Source organism: Xenopus laevis, chromosome 6S (assembly GCF_017654675.1).
Source record: "Xenopus laevis strain J_2021 chromosome 6S, Xenopus_laevis_v10.1, whole genome shotgun sequence".
In the NCBI taxonomy this organism is placed as follows: Eukaryota; Metazoa; Chordata; class Amphibia; order Anura; family Pipidae; genus Xenopus; species Xenopus laevis.
The window spans coordinates 105,216,369-105,231,705 of NC_054382.1; the positions used below are offsets into that span (position 1 = coordinate 105,216,369).

At 42.2% G+C, this 15,337-nt stretch overlaps 1 protein-coding gene across 4 annotated transcripts in view; it reads left to right on the forward strand.

The window, feature by feature from the left end:
- Positions 1-271: 271 nt before the first annotated feature.
- c8orf34.S (chromosome 8 open reading frame 34 S homeolog) overlaps positions 272-15,337 on the forward strand; it is a 125,641-nt gene continuing 110,575 nt past the window's right edge. Inside the window, exons 1-2 of one of the 4 annotated variants that reach the window (XM_018223779.2) lie at positions 732-817; positions 13,915-14,069. Coding sequence is in view for 3 of the 4 variants with exons in the window: in XM_018223776.2 (XP_018079265.1) it covers positions 743-817 (75 nt within the window). In the remaining variant the exon portion in view is untranslated. Of the gene's footprint in view, positions 818-13,914; positions 14,070-15,337 lie in introns of all 4 variants that reach the window. The other 3 variants (XM_018223776.2, XM_018223774.2, XM_018223775.2) reach the window with 3 other exon arrangements.

The window sequence follows — 15,337 nt, forward strand, 5'->3', positions numbered from 1 at the left end:
TCAGGTATAAAAGCCTCAGTGTGAGAAGTGGAGCAGGTATAAAATCCCCAGTGTGAGACGTGGATCAGGTATAAAAGCCCCAGTATAAGACGTGGAGCAGGTATAAAAGCCCCAGTGTGAGAAGTGGAGCAGGTATAAAAGCCCCAGTGTGAGAAGTGGAGCAGATATAAAGCCCCATTGTGAGACATGGAGCAGGTATAAAATCCCCAGTGTGAGAAGTGGAGCAGATATAAAGCCCCATTGTGAGACATGGAGCAGGTATAAAAGGAGCAGGTTTAAAAGCCCCAGTGTGAGAGGTGGAGCAGGTATAAAAGGATCAGGTATAAAAGCCCCGGTGGTGCCACTGTACAAGGAGCGGGAATGGCAGGTGCACTGACACCACTAGGGCTTTCCCTCTAATAATAATAATAATACGGCCACATCGCCGACCCCATCGACTAGCCAATGAGCGCGTTACAGTGAGCGCCAATGAAGGCGGTGGCGCTGGAAGTTGGAAGGAGCTGCCCGAGAGCGCAAGTTGTCCGGGGCTCGTCCTGTTGTTGCTGTAACCAGGGACTCGCTCCAATAAGGGAGAGGCGGGAGAGGAGCCGTACAGTCCGCACATTCCGGCTGATCCGCATCTCCCCGCACATCCATGTGACTGACAGGCGTCTGCCTCGTTCCCCCGGCAACTTGGGAGCCGCTTCTCCGCAAAGCCGTTTAGGGACCCCTCGTATCCGGACTCCGGCGTTCCAGCTCCACCATGGCGGCTCAGCAGCAGCAGCAAAGCCGGATCCAGGCATACCTGGAAAAGAACAAGATCGGACCTCTCTTTGAGGTGAGGCGCTGCGGCTCGGGCGAACACAGACAGACTGATGTCGGGCGAGGAAAGAGCGATCGGTGCCTGGCGTGGCGCGGGTTTCTCTTATGGGATTGGCAGCTGTGAGTCTGCGCCAGTGTCTGCTCGGGCTTTATCGAGGGTCTGACTGGCAGTGGGAGTCACATTCCTTTATATTCTCTGAGGGGAACGGGATACTGGGGGGACTGAGTGGCGGCCCCACGGGGAACCAGTGATTGGCACGAGCCAGAGAGGAGCTGCGGCTGCCACACTCTCTCCCATACTCAGCGGGCACGTACCATCTCATTATTAGGGGTTTACTAGGGGTTTGGCACGGACCCCAGCATCATGTGTTGTTGTATACAGGAATTCCTGGGAGTGAGGGGCAAGGTGCTGTGGTAAAGTATAGAGGGCGGGGCATCAGTTTCCTGGCGCAACGGGCTCCTGCGTGCGTCAGGCAAATGCTCACTCCGAAGCGTCCCGTGTGTTGCCATGGTGAGAGGCAGCAGCGCCCCGCCGAGCAGCGTCTATTCCCACAGTTCCTGCAGCGCCTCTAGCGGCTGAACGTGGTAGCGCGCTGTCACTTGCGCTGATTCTCCAACTGCAACTTGATGATCCTGTGTGTGTGTGTGTGTGTGAGACTGCCACCCGCACAAACTCACTAGGCATTCTGGGTCCTTGTATTTAATTTTAATACTTATATTTATTTACAGGAGAAGGAAATTCCCTGGGTGCAAAAACCCTCCCTCCCCTGTGTTGCCCCTCCTCCCCCCTGGCCTACCTGTCCCGCTGGGCAAATGCCCCTAACTTGTTACTCACCCCTCTACGCAGGTCCTGTCCAAGGAGTTCACAGGCGCCATCTTCTACCAAGCGGTCTTCTTCCTGCTTTGACCGGCGTTTTTGGCTCATGCACAGTAGGAGCATTTCACTGGTATGGACCTACTGCGCATGCGCCAAAAGTCACAAAGTTTTCCGATTTCATTTCGTCACTTTTGGCGCATGCGCAGTAGATCTGTACCGGTGAAATGCTCCTACTGTGCATGCGCCAAAAACACCGGTCAAAGCAGGAAGAAGCCAAAGGTTTTCTGGTGGGCCCCAGGCATCCCAGTCCGACTCTGCATTGCTATTAGTGACGTTTACCAGGAGGTCTGTGCAAATCTATGTGCACAGTTTGTGTAGGAACAAATGTATTACTGCTTGTCTCCTGGTGATATGCTCACACACACAAGGGGCACAGGTGGAATCAGAGCCTGGTGGCTGCGCTATTAGTAACTGCAAGAGATCTCCATTGCTATGGAACATGGGCAGGATTGTGCCACATGCAGTGCAGGGCATTCAGTGTCGGAATGGGACACTATGGGCCCACCAAAAATACCTTAGAACCTTAGTTTTTAAAACCTTAGTTTTTAGACCAGGGGCCCACTCTTAGTACTATTTTATTCCTCTCCTCACTCAACCTCCATTCTCCTGGTCTCTTTTTTTTACATAGGATAATCTATTATTCCACCTATTTAGCCACTTTGTTTTCATAGAAATAGGGAATGGCCATGAAATAGGCCAAATGTTTAGCAGCATGAGGGCCCACTGACACCTGGGCCCACCAGGAATTTTCCTGGTATCCCGGTGGGCCAGTCCGACACTGATGGCATTAACTATAATCTCATGAAGTCTCCAGTGACTCCAGTTTTTGTGCCATGTTTTTTCCCGGGGACATACTGTATGTGTAATGTCACCTTTGGTAACAGCACTTGGGTTGCGATGGCAATATATCCAGCAAGACCAGTATTGGCTCTTACCACAGAAGCAGAAAATGCTTTTTTTAAACGTAGGTGCAGGGAGTTGCACAGCCATGCTTACAAGCAAAGTGTGCAGAGCCCAGCAGCTGACAGGTACAGGGAGTTGTTGAATCCAGTGACTCCAATTTTTGTGCCATGTTTTTTCCCGGGGACATACTGTATGTGTAATGTCCCATTTGGTAACAGCACTTGGGTTGTGATGGCAATATATCCAGCAAGACCAGTATTGGCTCTTACCATGGAAGCAGAAAATGCTTTGCTTAAACGTAGGTGCAGGGAGTTGCACAGCCATGCTTACAAGCAAAGTGTGCAGAGCCCAGCAGCTGACAGGTACAGGGAGTTGTTGAATCTTGAGTGAGACTTTTGTGCATTGGATTACGTGTTGACTGACTCCCTGAATTACGTGTTGACTCCCTGCCATAAAGCAAGGCAAGACTGTTGCTTTCATAGACGGTCAGTCACCCCAGTGCCAGAAAATACACTTGACTGTTTTTAATAATACACACTTGTTTCCAGTAAGTAATGAAACTATTATAAATCAAACTAGAAACAGACTGTATATATAGATTTTGCAACATTAGCTCTCTGTTTGTGTCTGTTTGTTACATATAGGGCTGGATCAGTGATATAAGCTCTGTGTTTGTGTTTAATAGGTCAGGATCAGTGAATAGTGGATGCATGTGTCTCTCTGCCCCCTTGCTTGTACATGCAGTGCAGTGTTTACGTACACAGACCTCTTGCACTGTAACAAACTGTTCCATTTAGTACCGTGAGTTCTAGATGTAAACTTTGATTTATTCCCTTCTTCTCTGCTGTGCAAAGATAATTAATGACTTTGTAACAAGGACTAGTACTGGCTGAGCTTTACTTCAATCAAATTCCATTAGGTTTTTCACCGAAATGTATGTCTTGTGATTACTAAACAGAAGCACCTGGCAGGGTTTGCTGAAACAGAATAAAGCCTGGCAGCCAGGCCATCTAATGCTGGAAAGCAATCTATATTTATACATATAATAATGTATAGACTGCTGGAATTGTACAGAGGAATAGAACTCAGGGTAGTGCAAAGTTCCTAAATAGTGCTTTAAAGTGGTTGTTCAACTTTGAGTTAACTTTTAGGGTACAAATACCTGGACGATTTCCCTGTGATTGTGCTGGATCCGACACAATGGTCCAAAACGCAGGCATCAAGTCGGATGCGACGGAAAACAAGGTAAGCAACAGCAAAGTCGATGGTGTCGAAGCATTCGTGTTACGCGACACAACTGTTGGATGCAGACGCTGCATGCTGCGTCTGCATCCAACAATCGTGTCACGTCGGATGAACTCTTCAACACCATCCAACATTTGTATTTTTTTACCTTGTTTTCCGTCGCCTCTGACTTGACACCTGCGTTTTGGCACAACGCGTCGGGTCCGTCACAATCGCAGGGAAATCGTCCATGTAATTGTACCCTTAGTATGATGTAGAGAGTGATATTCTCAGACAATTTGCAATTGGTTTTCATTGGTTTATTATTGTTTGTGGATTTTGAATTAGTTAGCGTTTTATTCAACAGTTTCGCAATTTCAGCAGTTTGGTTGCTAGGGTCCAACACCTAGCAACCATGCATGAGTTGAATAAGAGACTGGAATATGAATAGGAGAGGCCTGAATAGAAAGATGAGTAATAAAAAGTATAAATAATAATACATTTGTTGTAACCTTACAGAGCATTTGTTTTTTTAAGAAGGGATCAATGACCCCATTTGAAAGCTGGAAAGAGTCAAAAGAAAAGGGCATATCATTAAAAAAACTATGAAAATAAATAATGAAGACCAATTGAAAAGCTGCTTAGAATTTGCCCCTTTCCTCAGTGACTCTGGATTCTGATATGCCAAAGATATGAGTGTTCTTACAATATTAAAATGAATTGCACAGATGGCAATATATATAAGAAGAAATCGCTTTCCATTTGCAACTTGCACAGAACTAATACTTCATTAATGGAAGTCACAGTTCTCAAATTCCAATAACATAGTAACATAGTAAGTAAGGTTGAAAAAAGACACACAACCATCAAGTTCAGCCTTTTAGGTTTTTTTTAATCTGCCTAACTGCTAGTTGATCCAGAGGAAGGCAAAAAAACCCATCTGACGCCTCTCCAATTTGCCTCAGAGGGGGAAAAATTCCTTCCTGACTTCAAAATGGCAATGGGACTAGTCCCTGGATCAACTTGTACTATGAGCTATCTCCTATAACCCTGTATTCCCTCACTTGTTAAAAAGTCACCCAACCCCTTCTTAAATCTATCTAATGTATCAGCCTGTACAACTGATTTGGGGAGAGAATTCCACATCTTCACGGCTCTCACTGTAAAAAACCCCTTCCGAATATTTAGGCGGAACCTCTTTTCTTCTAATCGGAATGGGTGACCTTGTGTCAGCTGGAAAGACCTACTGACAAATAAAGCATTAGAGAGATTATTATATGATTCCCTTATATATTTATACATAGTTATCATATCTCCCCTTAAGCGCCTCTTCTCCAGCGTGAACATCCCTAATTTGGCCAGTCTTTCCTCATAGCTAAGATTTTCCATACATTTTACCAGCTTAGTTGCCCTTCTCTGTACCCTCTCTAATACAATAGTGTCCTGTGATGGAGACCAAAACGGAACGGCATATTCTAGAAGGGGCCTTACAAGTGCTCTATACAGTGGAAGAATGACCCCCTCCTCCCGTGATTCTATGCCCCTTTTAATACAGGTCAAGACCTTATTTGCCCTTGATGCTGTTGACTGGCATTGCTTGCTACAGCCAAGTTTATCATCTACAAGGCGTGGAAGTATACAATCATGTTCACAGAATGGAGAAATCCTAATGGCAAACACAGAGCAGATGGCAATTTAGCATCTACAAAGAGAAATTAAATGATGCTGAATTATTCCAGAGGAAGTGGCAGTCAGCAAGTTATGCAGTCAGGCAGTGAGATCAGATACCGGCAGGCTGTATAGCCGACTAGCAAAAAAGGGGCACTAATGGAAGTGGGAAAACTGAAAGGAAATGAAACATAGGACAGGGGAAAAATACACGGACTTGGCCTTCCAACAGACGTAATAAGTACTTCTTCATTAAAGGAATAGGATCAATGAAATTGATATAAATAGATATTTATACATTTATTAAAAGAGAAGGAAAGTCATCTTGCACTTGGGGGTGCCAAATGTTAGGCACCCCGAGTGATTGTATTTACTTACCTGAAACCCCAGGCCGGTGCTCCTATCAGCAGAAAACTGCACCGGCCCGGGGTTATACCAGTGAGCACCACGCAGGTGCAGTTTTCTGCTAATAGCAGCACCGGCCTGGGGTTTCAGGTAAGTAAATACAATCACTTGGGGTGCCTAACATTTGGCACCCCCAAGTGCAAGACAACTTTCCTTCTCCTTGAAAGGGTAAAAGTAGAGCTTGTTGTCATTACCCACGGGGGAATATCAAAGCTTTCTATTCTTTTATATATTATTAAAAAAAGAGGGAACTGTACACCTGTTTCTAACTTGCCACTGATGGTGCTACCTCCAAGTAGATACCTGCCAGAGATAATGGCAACCTAATATTGTCTGTGCGTATTGGGTTCAAGTTAATTAGTGTAAAAAGGGAAAAGAAATACAAAAACAACAAAAGACCCAGTTGTTGCTTTCTTTTCTTTTCCCTTTTTACACCTATTGTTTTGTATAGCATTGTTAGGGGCATATTTATATAAGGGTGAAAACAGAGAAAACTAGTAGACTTAAGGAATGAAGATCCAAATTAAAGGTGAACTATACCCCCTGAACAATGTAGGTCTCTATAAAAATTATATTGCAAGAAACAGCTCATATGTAAAACCCTGCTTCATGTCAATAAACCATTTTCATATTAATATACTTTTTTAGTAGTATGTGCCACTTATAAATGGAAAATTTCCATTTAAAAAAATAAGGGCCATCCCCTGGGATCCTAGAATTCACGGTGCACACAAACAAAACAAACCAACCAACATGTTAGGTCACATGAGCCAATTAATTAGCAAAGTTCTGTCTTTAGCTTCCACACTTTTAGCTGCAGAATTTCTGGTCAGGTGATTTCTGAGGCAGAACAGAGACCATCATGAAATGCTGGTTCAAGGCAAGAGATGTAAAAGTTCAATATTTACTTACATATACAGTATATATACCAGTTTGGTAACATTATTTAATATGCCACTTAATTTGATATCAACTATCTGTTGCTTTAGTGTTAATTTTGGTGGTATAGTTTTCCTTTAAGGAAAAACGTGTTATCCGGAAAACCTCAGGTCCAGAGCATTCTGGATAACCAATCCCATACCTGTACAGAGAATCATTGATTCGTGGATTATTTTTTCCACAATGTCAACAAAAAATGTATTATTATTTCAAAGTACACTGATACATAATGCATGGCAGAAGAATTAAAGGGGACCTACAGCACTATCAAAGAATCACTCTGAGCATGTAAACTCATCATGGTCTTTGAATGATTTGAACAAATTTAAAAATCTAATTCCAAAATACTTCTTTGCGATCTGCCGTACTGTACACTTTCCTTAACCTTAGCCATTTGTAGTTGTCATGTCTAGCTAAATGTAAGAAGACATTGAGGCAGAGTAGTGACAGCCTGCTGCAGGGCTTTGTCTCTGCCTGACATTGTGGATGTACTCTATTTAATAATGCCAATAATCCTATTGAGCAATTGAAGGCGGCACATTGATCCACTATGTTCTTTGTTTATAACGGTGTCATGGGAAGGGCGGAATTTAGAATTGGTTGTGAACTGTGTATCTGTGAATCATGCCTACATTGTTTTATCCATAAACACAATAAATAAACACAAAGAAATGTGAATTAGCCTTTGGTAGATGTCATATGGGGGTGGGGGGTATTTACTGTCAATTGAATGCGATGACATGTGACATACATGTGGGATTCGCTGTGGGAGGTGGCAATCAGCTGGCAATGTCTCTAGTGATATCCTCATTTTGATTGGGTACACACTTCCAAGAGTAATCACAAGGTACTAACCGCTAGGAATGCACCGAATCCACTATTTTGGATTCGGCCGAACCCCCGAATCCTTTGCGAGAGATTCGGCTGAATACTGAACCGAATCCTAATTTGTATATGCAAATTAGGGGTAGGAAGGGGAAAACATTTTTTAGTTCCTTGTTTTGTGACAAAAAGTCACGCAATTTCCCTCCCAACCCTAATTTGCATATGTTAATTAGGATTCGGTTCGGCTGGGCAGAAGGATTCGGCCTAATCCTGCTGAAAAAGGCTGAATCCTTGCCGTATCCCGAACCGAATCCTGGATTCGGTGCATCCCTACTAACCACAACATCACAACAGTCTGTATCTAATCAGTGACTAGCAGGTAACATTGGAAGGTTCAGACTGATATGTTGTTGCGCTGTGCCTTACCCTATAGAAGCTTATTGTTCACATTTGTAGGCAACTATTTAAAAATGTCTCAAAAATTATTCTATTAATTACAGTGGTTGCAATCCTGACAACCAGTGCATTTTGTATAGCATGATGCTTAGCACCTTTCAGCACTGGGGTCCTGAGCTTGAAAGGACCCCCCTGGGTACTATCTGCAAAAGAGTTTTTAATTTCTCCCTGTGTTTCTACGTGGTATTCATCCCTCACAAAAACATACAGGCAGCTTAATTGGCATTTGATGAAATTGACCCGAATGTGTGTGAATGTGATAGGGACCTTAGCCTGTAAACTCCACTGGTGCAGGACTGATGTCAGCACTATATAAATAACTGATAATAAAAAAGAAGTCATTGACATTTATTGGTATTAAATTCAGACAGAAAACTGAATTCCTTTGGTTCTGTTCTCTCAGAGAAATAGAGTAACCATGGTATATCCAGCTGTGCTTCTTGATTTACCTGTAGCTCACAGAGGGTCCTTATAAAGCCTGCATGCTGGGGAGGAGGCTGAGGTCTGGGTTATTGGAATGGTCCATCAGAACGGTAAGAAATCTGTGCTTGAAGCAGTCTAGACCATGCATTGGTAATCTGTGATGGTGTCATTGCTCTACGCATCTCATCATCCCTCAAACTGCCCCAAACCATAACAGTGAGGATATTTATAATCATTTACACATGCTTCTGGAATGCATTATATTTTATAGATATTTTTTATATATCTAAATAAACTTAGGGCATTGTATGAAGCAGGCTGCAAATAAAATAACATGGCTGCGAACTTTACATACATATTTACATGTGAATAGAAAGATTGTATGGGAATAAAAATGTTGGTTAAAGCATAAGTGAAATGTTTACCAATTTAGATTTCTTCAGTCTAAGGACTGTTATATTACCTCCCATGAACAGCAGCCCTTCACAGTGGAAGTTATAGCTACAACCATTTCAACACCATTTAAATTCTGGCATTGGCTTTTGTACTTTAAATCCACACTGGCAAGTTGCACTCTTAGCTGCTGCCCATTTCTTCATTGTAAATATTCTGACTTGCTTCAAAAATGATTAAAAGGGACTTAAATGCTTTAGAAATATATCCATTCTCTACAAATAATTTTTTTTCATAATGCTGATTTAAAGGAGAACTAAAGCTTAACTAAAGAAGTTGGCTAGAAATGGTGTACATTATGTTTTGCTCATCTTTACCAGCCCAAGGCGACTACAACCCGTTAGCATTAAATATCTCTGCTCCCAAAGATACAGCTATAGCTCCCCATCTTCATTTTCTGCTGATTCACTGCACATGCTCTGTGCTGCTGTCACTTACTTAGTTCAAGTGAAGCCCATTTACTTAGTTCAAGTGAAGGAATAGAGGAAAAATAGTTAGAATTTCGAATGTTTTTTTTGGCTACTTCGACCATTGAATGGGCTACTTCGTCCTTCGACTACGACCTTCGACTTCGAATTGAACGATTCGAACTAAAAATCGTTCAACTATTCAACCATTCAATAGTCGAAGTACTGTCTCTTTAAAAAATTCTTCGACCCCCTAGTTCGCCACCTAAAACCTACCGAGGCCAATGTTAGCCTATAGGGAAGGTCCCATAGGCTTCATAACAATTTTCTGATCGAAGGAATATCCTAATCGTTTGATTCGAAGGATTAATCGTTCGATCGTAGGAATAGCGCAAAATCCTTCGACTTCGATATTAATACAGATAATTACTACATGGCAGCACAGAAACCAGTGCAACTAGCATCAGAATTTAATAATCTTCCCTGTAGCATCAGTTTATATTACAGACAAACCTCATTTTTTGCTGGATAATTAGTGACGACCCCTAAGCTTAGCTTCTCAACAGCTGCTCAGAGCCCACTGAGCATGTGAGTGTCACAGACACTTTTTTCAACATGGTGACCCCCTGTGATCTTGGATCATTGCTGCTGTTGAGAAGCTAAAACTTTAGGCTGATGCAATAAGTTAATTATATAAAATATGGCATTTTTAACCATATTCATTTTTAGGGTTTAGTTCTGCTTTACAGACTGACAGTTGCAGTCTTCCCTCCAATCAGCCTGTGATTGGAGGGTACATTTGCAGCACCACCCTTGCCTTGATTGCTCCCTTCAGAGCATTATAAACACTTCTGCTTTATTACTTGCTACAATATGGCCGTCTGGGTTGTACACGATATCTGTGCCACGGCCCTGTCAGCATTTGTATAACAATAATTTATTATGGAATGCTTTTGTCTTTTGGTTTAGGTGCATGAGCTGGCTTAAGGTGGCCATACATGCTATAATTATGATCTTTCCCACTTCCATTGGTCGTACTAACGTTTAAAGCTGAATTTTAAGATATGCAAGTGTAGCGCTATAGTAAACTGACTTGTGCTAGGGCAGTTTAAGCTACTTTCCTTGGTGGGCTGAGACCACCGATGAGCTCTCTTTCTCAGGGGTAAGCCCTCGCAACGGGGTGGAGGCAAGGGTGTAGTGTAACTATAACCTGGTGCAATAGCACAATGATGGGAGCCAGTAGTTCTTTAACAGTTGACCAAAGAACAGTATTTATTTAACAATAGCACATACTGTAGATCATTTAGCAAATTGATCCACAATGGAGTATAGAACATACTCAGCAGAATAAAGGAAGCATATACTCACAGCACGTATAGGCTGAATCCCCACAGGCTAGGGAATATACAGCAGAGAGTAAGTTGACAGCATGTGATGGGATTGCCCAGTTTTCAGGATATCTTCCAGTGGCAGACTAGGGGAACTCCTGACATCCCTATCTCAACACTTAGTTCCTTACTCTGTGTCAGTAATACCCTGGGATCTTAATCCCTCTAATCTCCTCGGCGGAGCCTTGAGCTGCTCAACTAATTAACCTCTCTATCACTCCTAGAGCGATCTATAAAACGAGTATAGCTGTCTAATTACTAGGGCCAAGGCGCCTAGGGTCAGCACTACCCATTCCCTTCTAGCCTGCTTGGTTGGGCTAACGCAATGGACCCAGAGCACATGGTTCCTAAACCTTTTATACTCTGGCACAGTGCCATCTGGTGTATACTGTGTGAACTGCAGGGGTTACATAAGCACAAGGTCCCCATAAGGACCCACTGAGGTGTCCATATTACTAGGGATGTGCCTGTCTGTAAAGTGTAAGGGTGTCTAAGATTTTCACATCCCTACACAAGTAAAAACAAAAATAATTCTTTAGCTCTATATGACTATTCAGTGTTAATGTTATGATGTTCGGGCCCCTTCAATCAAGATTTTCAGTCCTGTCCGATCGAGTAGGCTAAAATCCCACGCTTTTTACCGATATCAGTCGCCTTGTCTCCCACCTCACACACACTGAATATCTTTCGTAAAAATAATATTGGTGCATCTATGGCCACCTTTACTCACGATATAATAGTGGTCAGTGATTACAATCAGTGAGATCAGTGCTATATTGGTCATTAAGATGTGCTGCGACATAACCTGCTGCTTGGCCCAGGTAGCGAATGGGTCAGTGGCCATCTTTATATCTATTATTATAACTGATCAGAGTGTTGTCATGGATGCAGTCGTCACAGCGACATACATAAATATACACACAAAATAGGGCATACTTTGAATAAAGAAATGCAACACTGCGTTCCCGTTTATAAATAACTAGTCTTTTTTGTGTCCTGTGTATAACAGCGCAAGGTGTTTTTAATGATGAATGAAATCCTACAGTAGAAATGAGAGTGTATAACCTTGAGAGGACTACAAGATTACATAAAGGCTCATTTACTAAAGAAATGCAAAGTTTTCCTTGTTATTTACCCACAATGCAGTTTGCTTTATCAGAATAACGGAATCCATCTTCATCAGGTGCAAAACACTGAGCTAGATACAATTATAGAAAGGCCATCTCCTATAGACCTAATTTTCCTCTAATAATAAAACCGTACATGTTCCTTGTACAGGTACGGGACCTGTTATCAGAGTGCTGGAGACCTTGGGTTTTCCAGATAACAGATCTTTCCGTAATTTGGATCTTCATACCCAATAAGGTGGTTTTGCTTCCAATAATGAATACTTATATCTAAGTTGGGATCAAGTACAAGGTACTGTTTTATTATTACAGAGCAAAAGGAAATCGTTTATAAAAAATTTGGATTATTTGAATAAAATGAAGTCTATGGGAGACTGTCCTTCCATAATTCGGAGCTTTCTGGATAACGGGTTTCTGGATAACGGATACCATACCTGTACTTGATCCCAACTGAGAGATAATTAATCCTTACTGAAGGCAAAACCAGCTTATTGAGTTTAATTAATGTTTGTTTGATTTTTTAGCAGGCTTTTGTACTCCACATTGTTGAAAGACATATTGTCCAGAAAGCCCAGGTTCTAAACATTCTGGATAACAGGTCCCATACCTGTACTTGCCTACCAACTTCATGTGATTCAATAAAACCAATATTCAAAGTGTCTGTAGACTCAAGGTAAAGGAAGTCTTGAACGTGAAGAAGATTTGAGCCGGTTGAATGAGAAAAATTAGACACAAGTATTATGTGTACAGTTTTTTGGTGGCATCTCTGTCCCTGACTGCACCTAAGTGTGAAATGCAGGAAAAGGAACCCAGTGAACTTACAATTATTTATACTTATACTTATTTCAAATAGGAAAATAATGGAGAACATTGGAAGAAGTTGGAAGGATAACTCCTTTTAGTTGACTTTCTTTCATCTATATGGGCAAGATAGGTGACTGTTACATACTGTACCTCTCAACATGTGAATTCTTAAAAGCTCCGAACTGTAAAGACTTATTACATTTTGCCTTCTCACTTATACACCGAGGCTATGGCTTGAAACCCATGCAGGAAATAGACACGCCTCCTCTTAATGAATGTCTACCGAGTTTTGCCAGAGAGCACAGAAATGTCTGAAGCTCGTACTTGGTAATCCTTTTAAATACATATATATACACTGTGAGTGAAATGATTCCAAGACGAGCATAACATCAGTTATTCCTAGTGTCACTGATATTACATTACAGATAGGCGGGCAGAGCCAATGGGACTGGGTGCTAGATGAAAAAATCGTAGATTGTCAAGTGATTTATATTCAGAGAAAGGCATGCATTTGAAAAGAAGAGATTACTGTCAGGAAAAAGTACTGAGTTTTATATAGACATAGCAGAGTGAATACCCAGCAGAATTCATTTAACTAAAAGACTCGAGAAATGCGGCAGATTTAATAACTTCGTTTGTGATGAAATACGGCAGACGTTTGGCGTTTGTCACTCACTGGGAACAACTGCGCACTGTGCTATGGTAGGTTCAAGCAAAAGTTAAGATGTTCATAAAATAAGGAAGACATATGCTTGCAAGCCTGGAAACTATTATGCCATTGAGAAGAGAGAAATGATGAACAACTGATACCCCATAGATGAAATAAGAGATCAGTAGTTATCAATAAGAAACTGTTCCAAGCTTGGAATCATGGTAAAATGCATTATTCGCTAATTACTTGTAATTTTATACTTACATGGTGGTACCGGGGTCCTGGTCTTTAGTACCTGGGCCATCTGTACCACTGATCCCTACCAAACTCATGTTTCCAGTAAAAGAAAATGAAAAGTAAAGGCATGGCTATGGAACCAAACCTTTCATTGGGTAAAACACAAATGGGGGAATATAATAAATGTCCATAATGGAAAATATTCGCACAGTTGAAATTCACAATGGGGAATTACAATTCACAATGTAATAACAGTTTAAGGAAGAATATTACATTGCAAAATGGAAATTTTTATTCTTATTTGTGCCCTATACCCTTTGTCAAGTGCCCAAATGGATATTGTTAAGGAAGCAGCCTTGGGCGTTGGTGTCCTGTCACAGTTCACACATTGCTTGAGGGAGGAACTCCACGGACGATTTTGGAGCGATCCGACGCGATGCACAAAGACGCAGGTGTCAAATCGGATGCAACAGAAATAAGGTAAATTAATGCATTATCAGATGGTGTTGCAGCATTGATCCAACGCGACATGACTGTCGGATGCAGATGCTGCACGCTGCGTCTGCATCCAACAGTCGTGTTGCGTCGGATCAACAATGCAACTTCATCCAACATTTCCATTACTTAGCTTATTTCGGTCGCATGGAAATCGTCCGTGAAGTCCTACAGCTCTTTGAAGTCGTTCCTTGATTTCTCATTTAGGGCTTAATACAAGCATTGCTGTTTGTGGAGATGTGACTGGTACTGCTTCATTCTGTTTGTAATGTTTACTAAAATCTGTTAAGGTGGCCATAGACTCCAAGATCCGCTCGTTTGGCGACATCGCCAACAGAGCGGATCTTTCCCCGATATGCCACTAATGTCAGGGCTATATCGGGGGTAATCTGAACATTCAGCCGTATGGTTGGATCGGATTACGATACGCCAAGGGGCTCCAATGCGTCGGTCGGGTAAAAATCAAACCTTCCCTATCGATATCGTGGCCAGATATCGATCGGGAAGACCCGTCGGAAGCCCCCATACACGGGCAGATAAGCTGTCAAATTGGTCTAAACGACCGATATCTACCCGTGTTGGGCCACCTTTACACTGGTTTTAATGCAAGCATTCACTTGGACTGACAGACCTATGTTGGGTGAATGGTATAATTCCTTTCTGTTACTTTTCCTCTTCTGTATTAGGTTGGCCACCTAATTCAGTTTTCTTTAGTCTGAATCTGTCAGCACCTGTGAACCATGTATGTAATTAGCTAGTTTGTGTTAAAACCCTTACTTGTATTTTGTGTTACATTTTAATGTGTAAGGTAAATGCTACAGTGTACATATATGTATAGGAAATGTAATGCATTTGTGTTAGGTATATTGTTGTGAAGGATTTTAAAATACAGCTTAATGGCAAGTGTAGCTTTAAAGTTAAAATGTTTACTATACCAGTGATCCAGCTGGGCGTGGTGGTTTGCACCTCTTAAAGGAGAACCAAACCATTAATTATAAAACCCTACCCCCCTATCCTACATAGACCCCCCCTGCTCCCCCCAAGCCTAGCTGTTTGGTAAATGCCCCTAACACTTTACTTGCCTCTCTTTGCAGATTCAGCACAGCGTAGCTCACAGGCGCCATCTTCTTCTCTTTGGTCTTCTTCGGGAAGTAAGTGCCATATCGGCACAGACACAGTTGGAGTAGTCTTCGGGTTTTTGACAACTGCGCCAAATATGACGTAAATTGCAGAAGAGCCGTAAGAAGACCCGA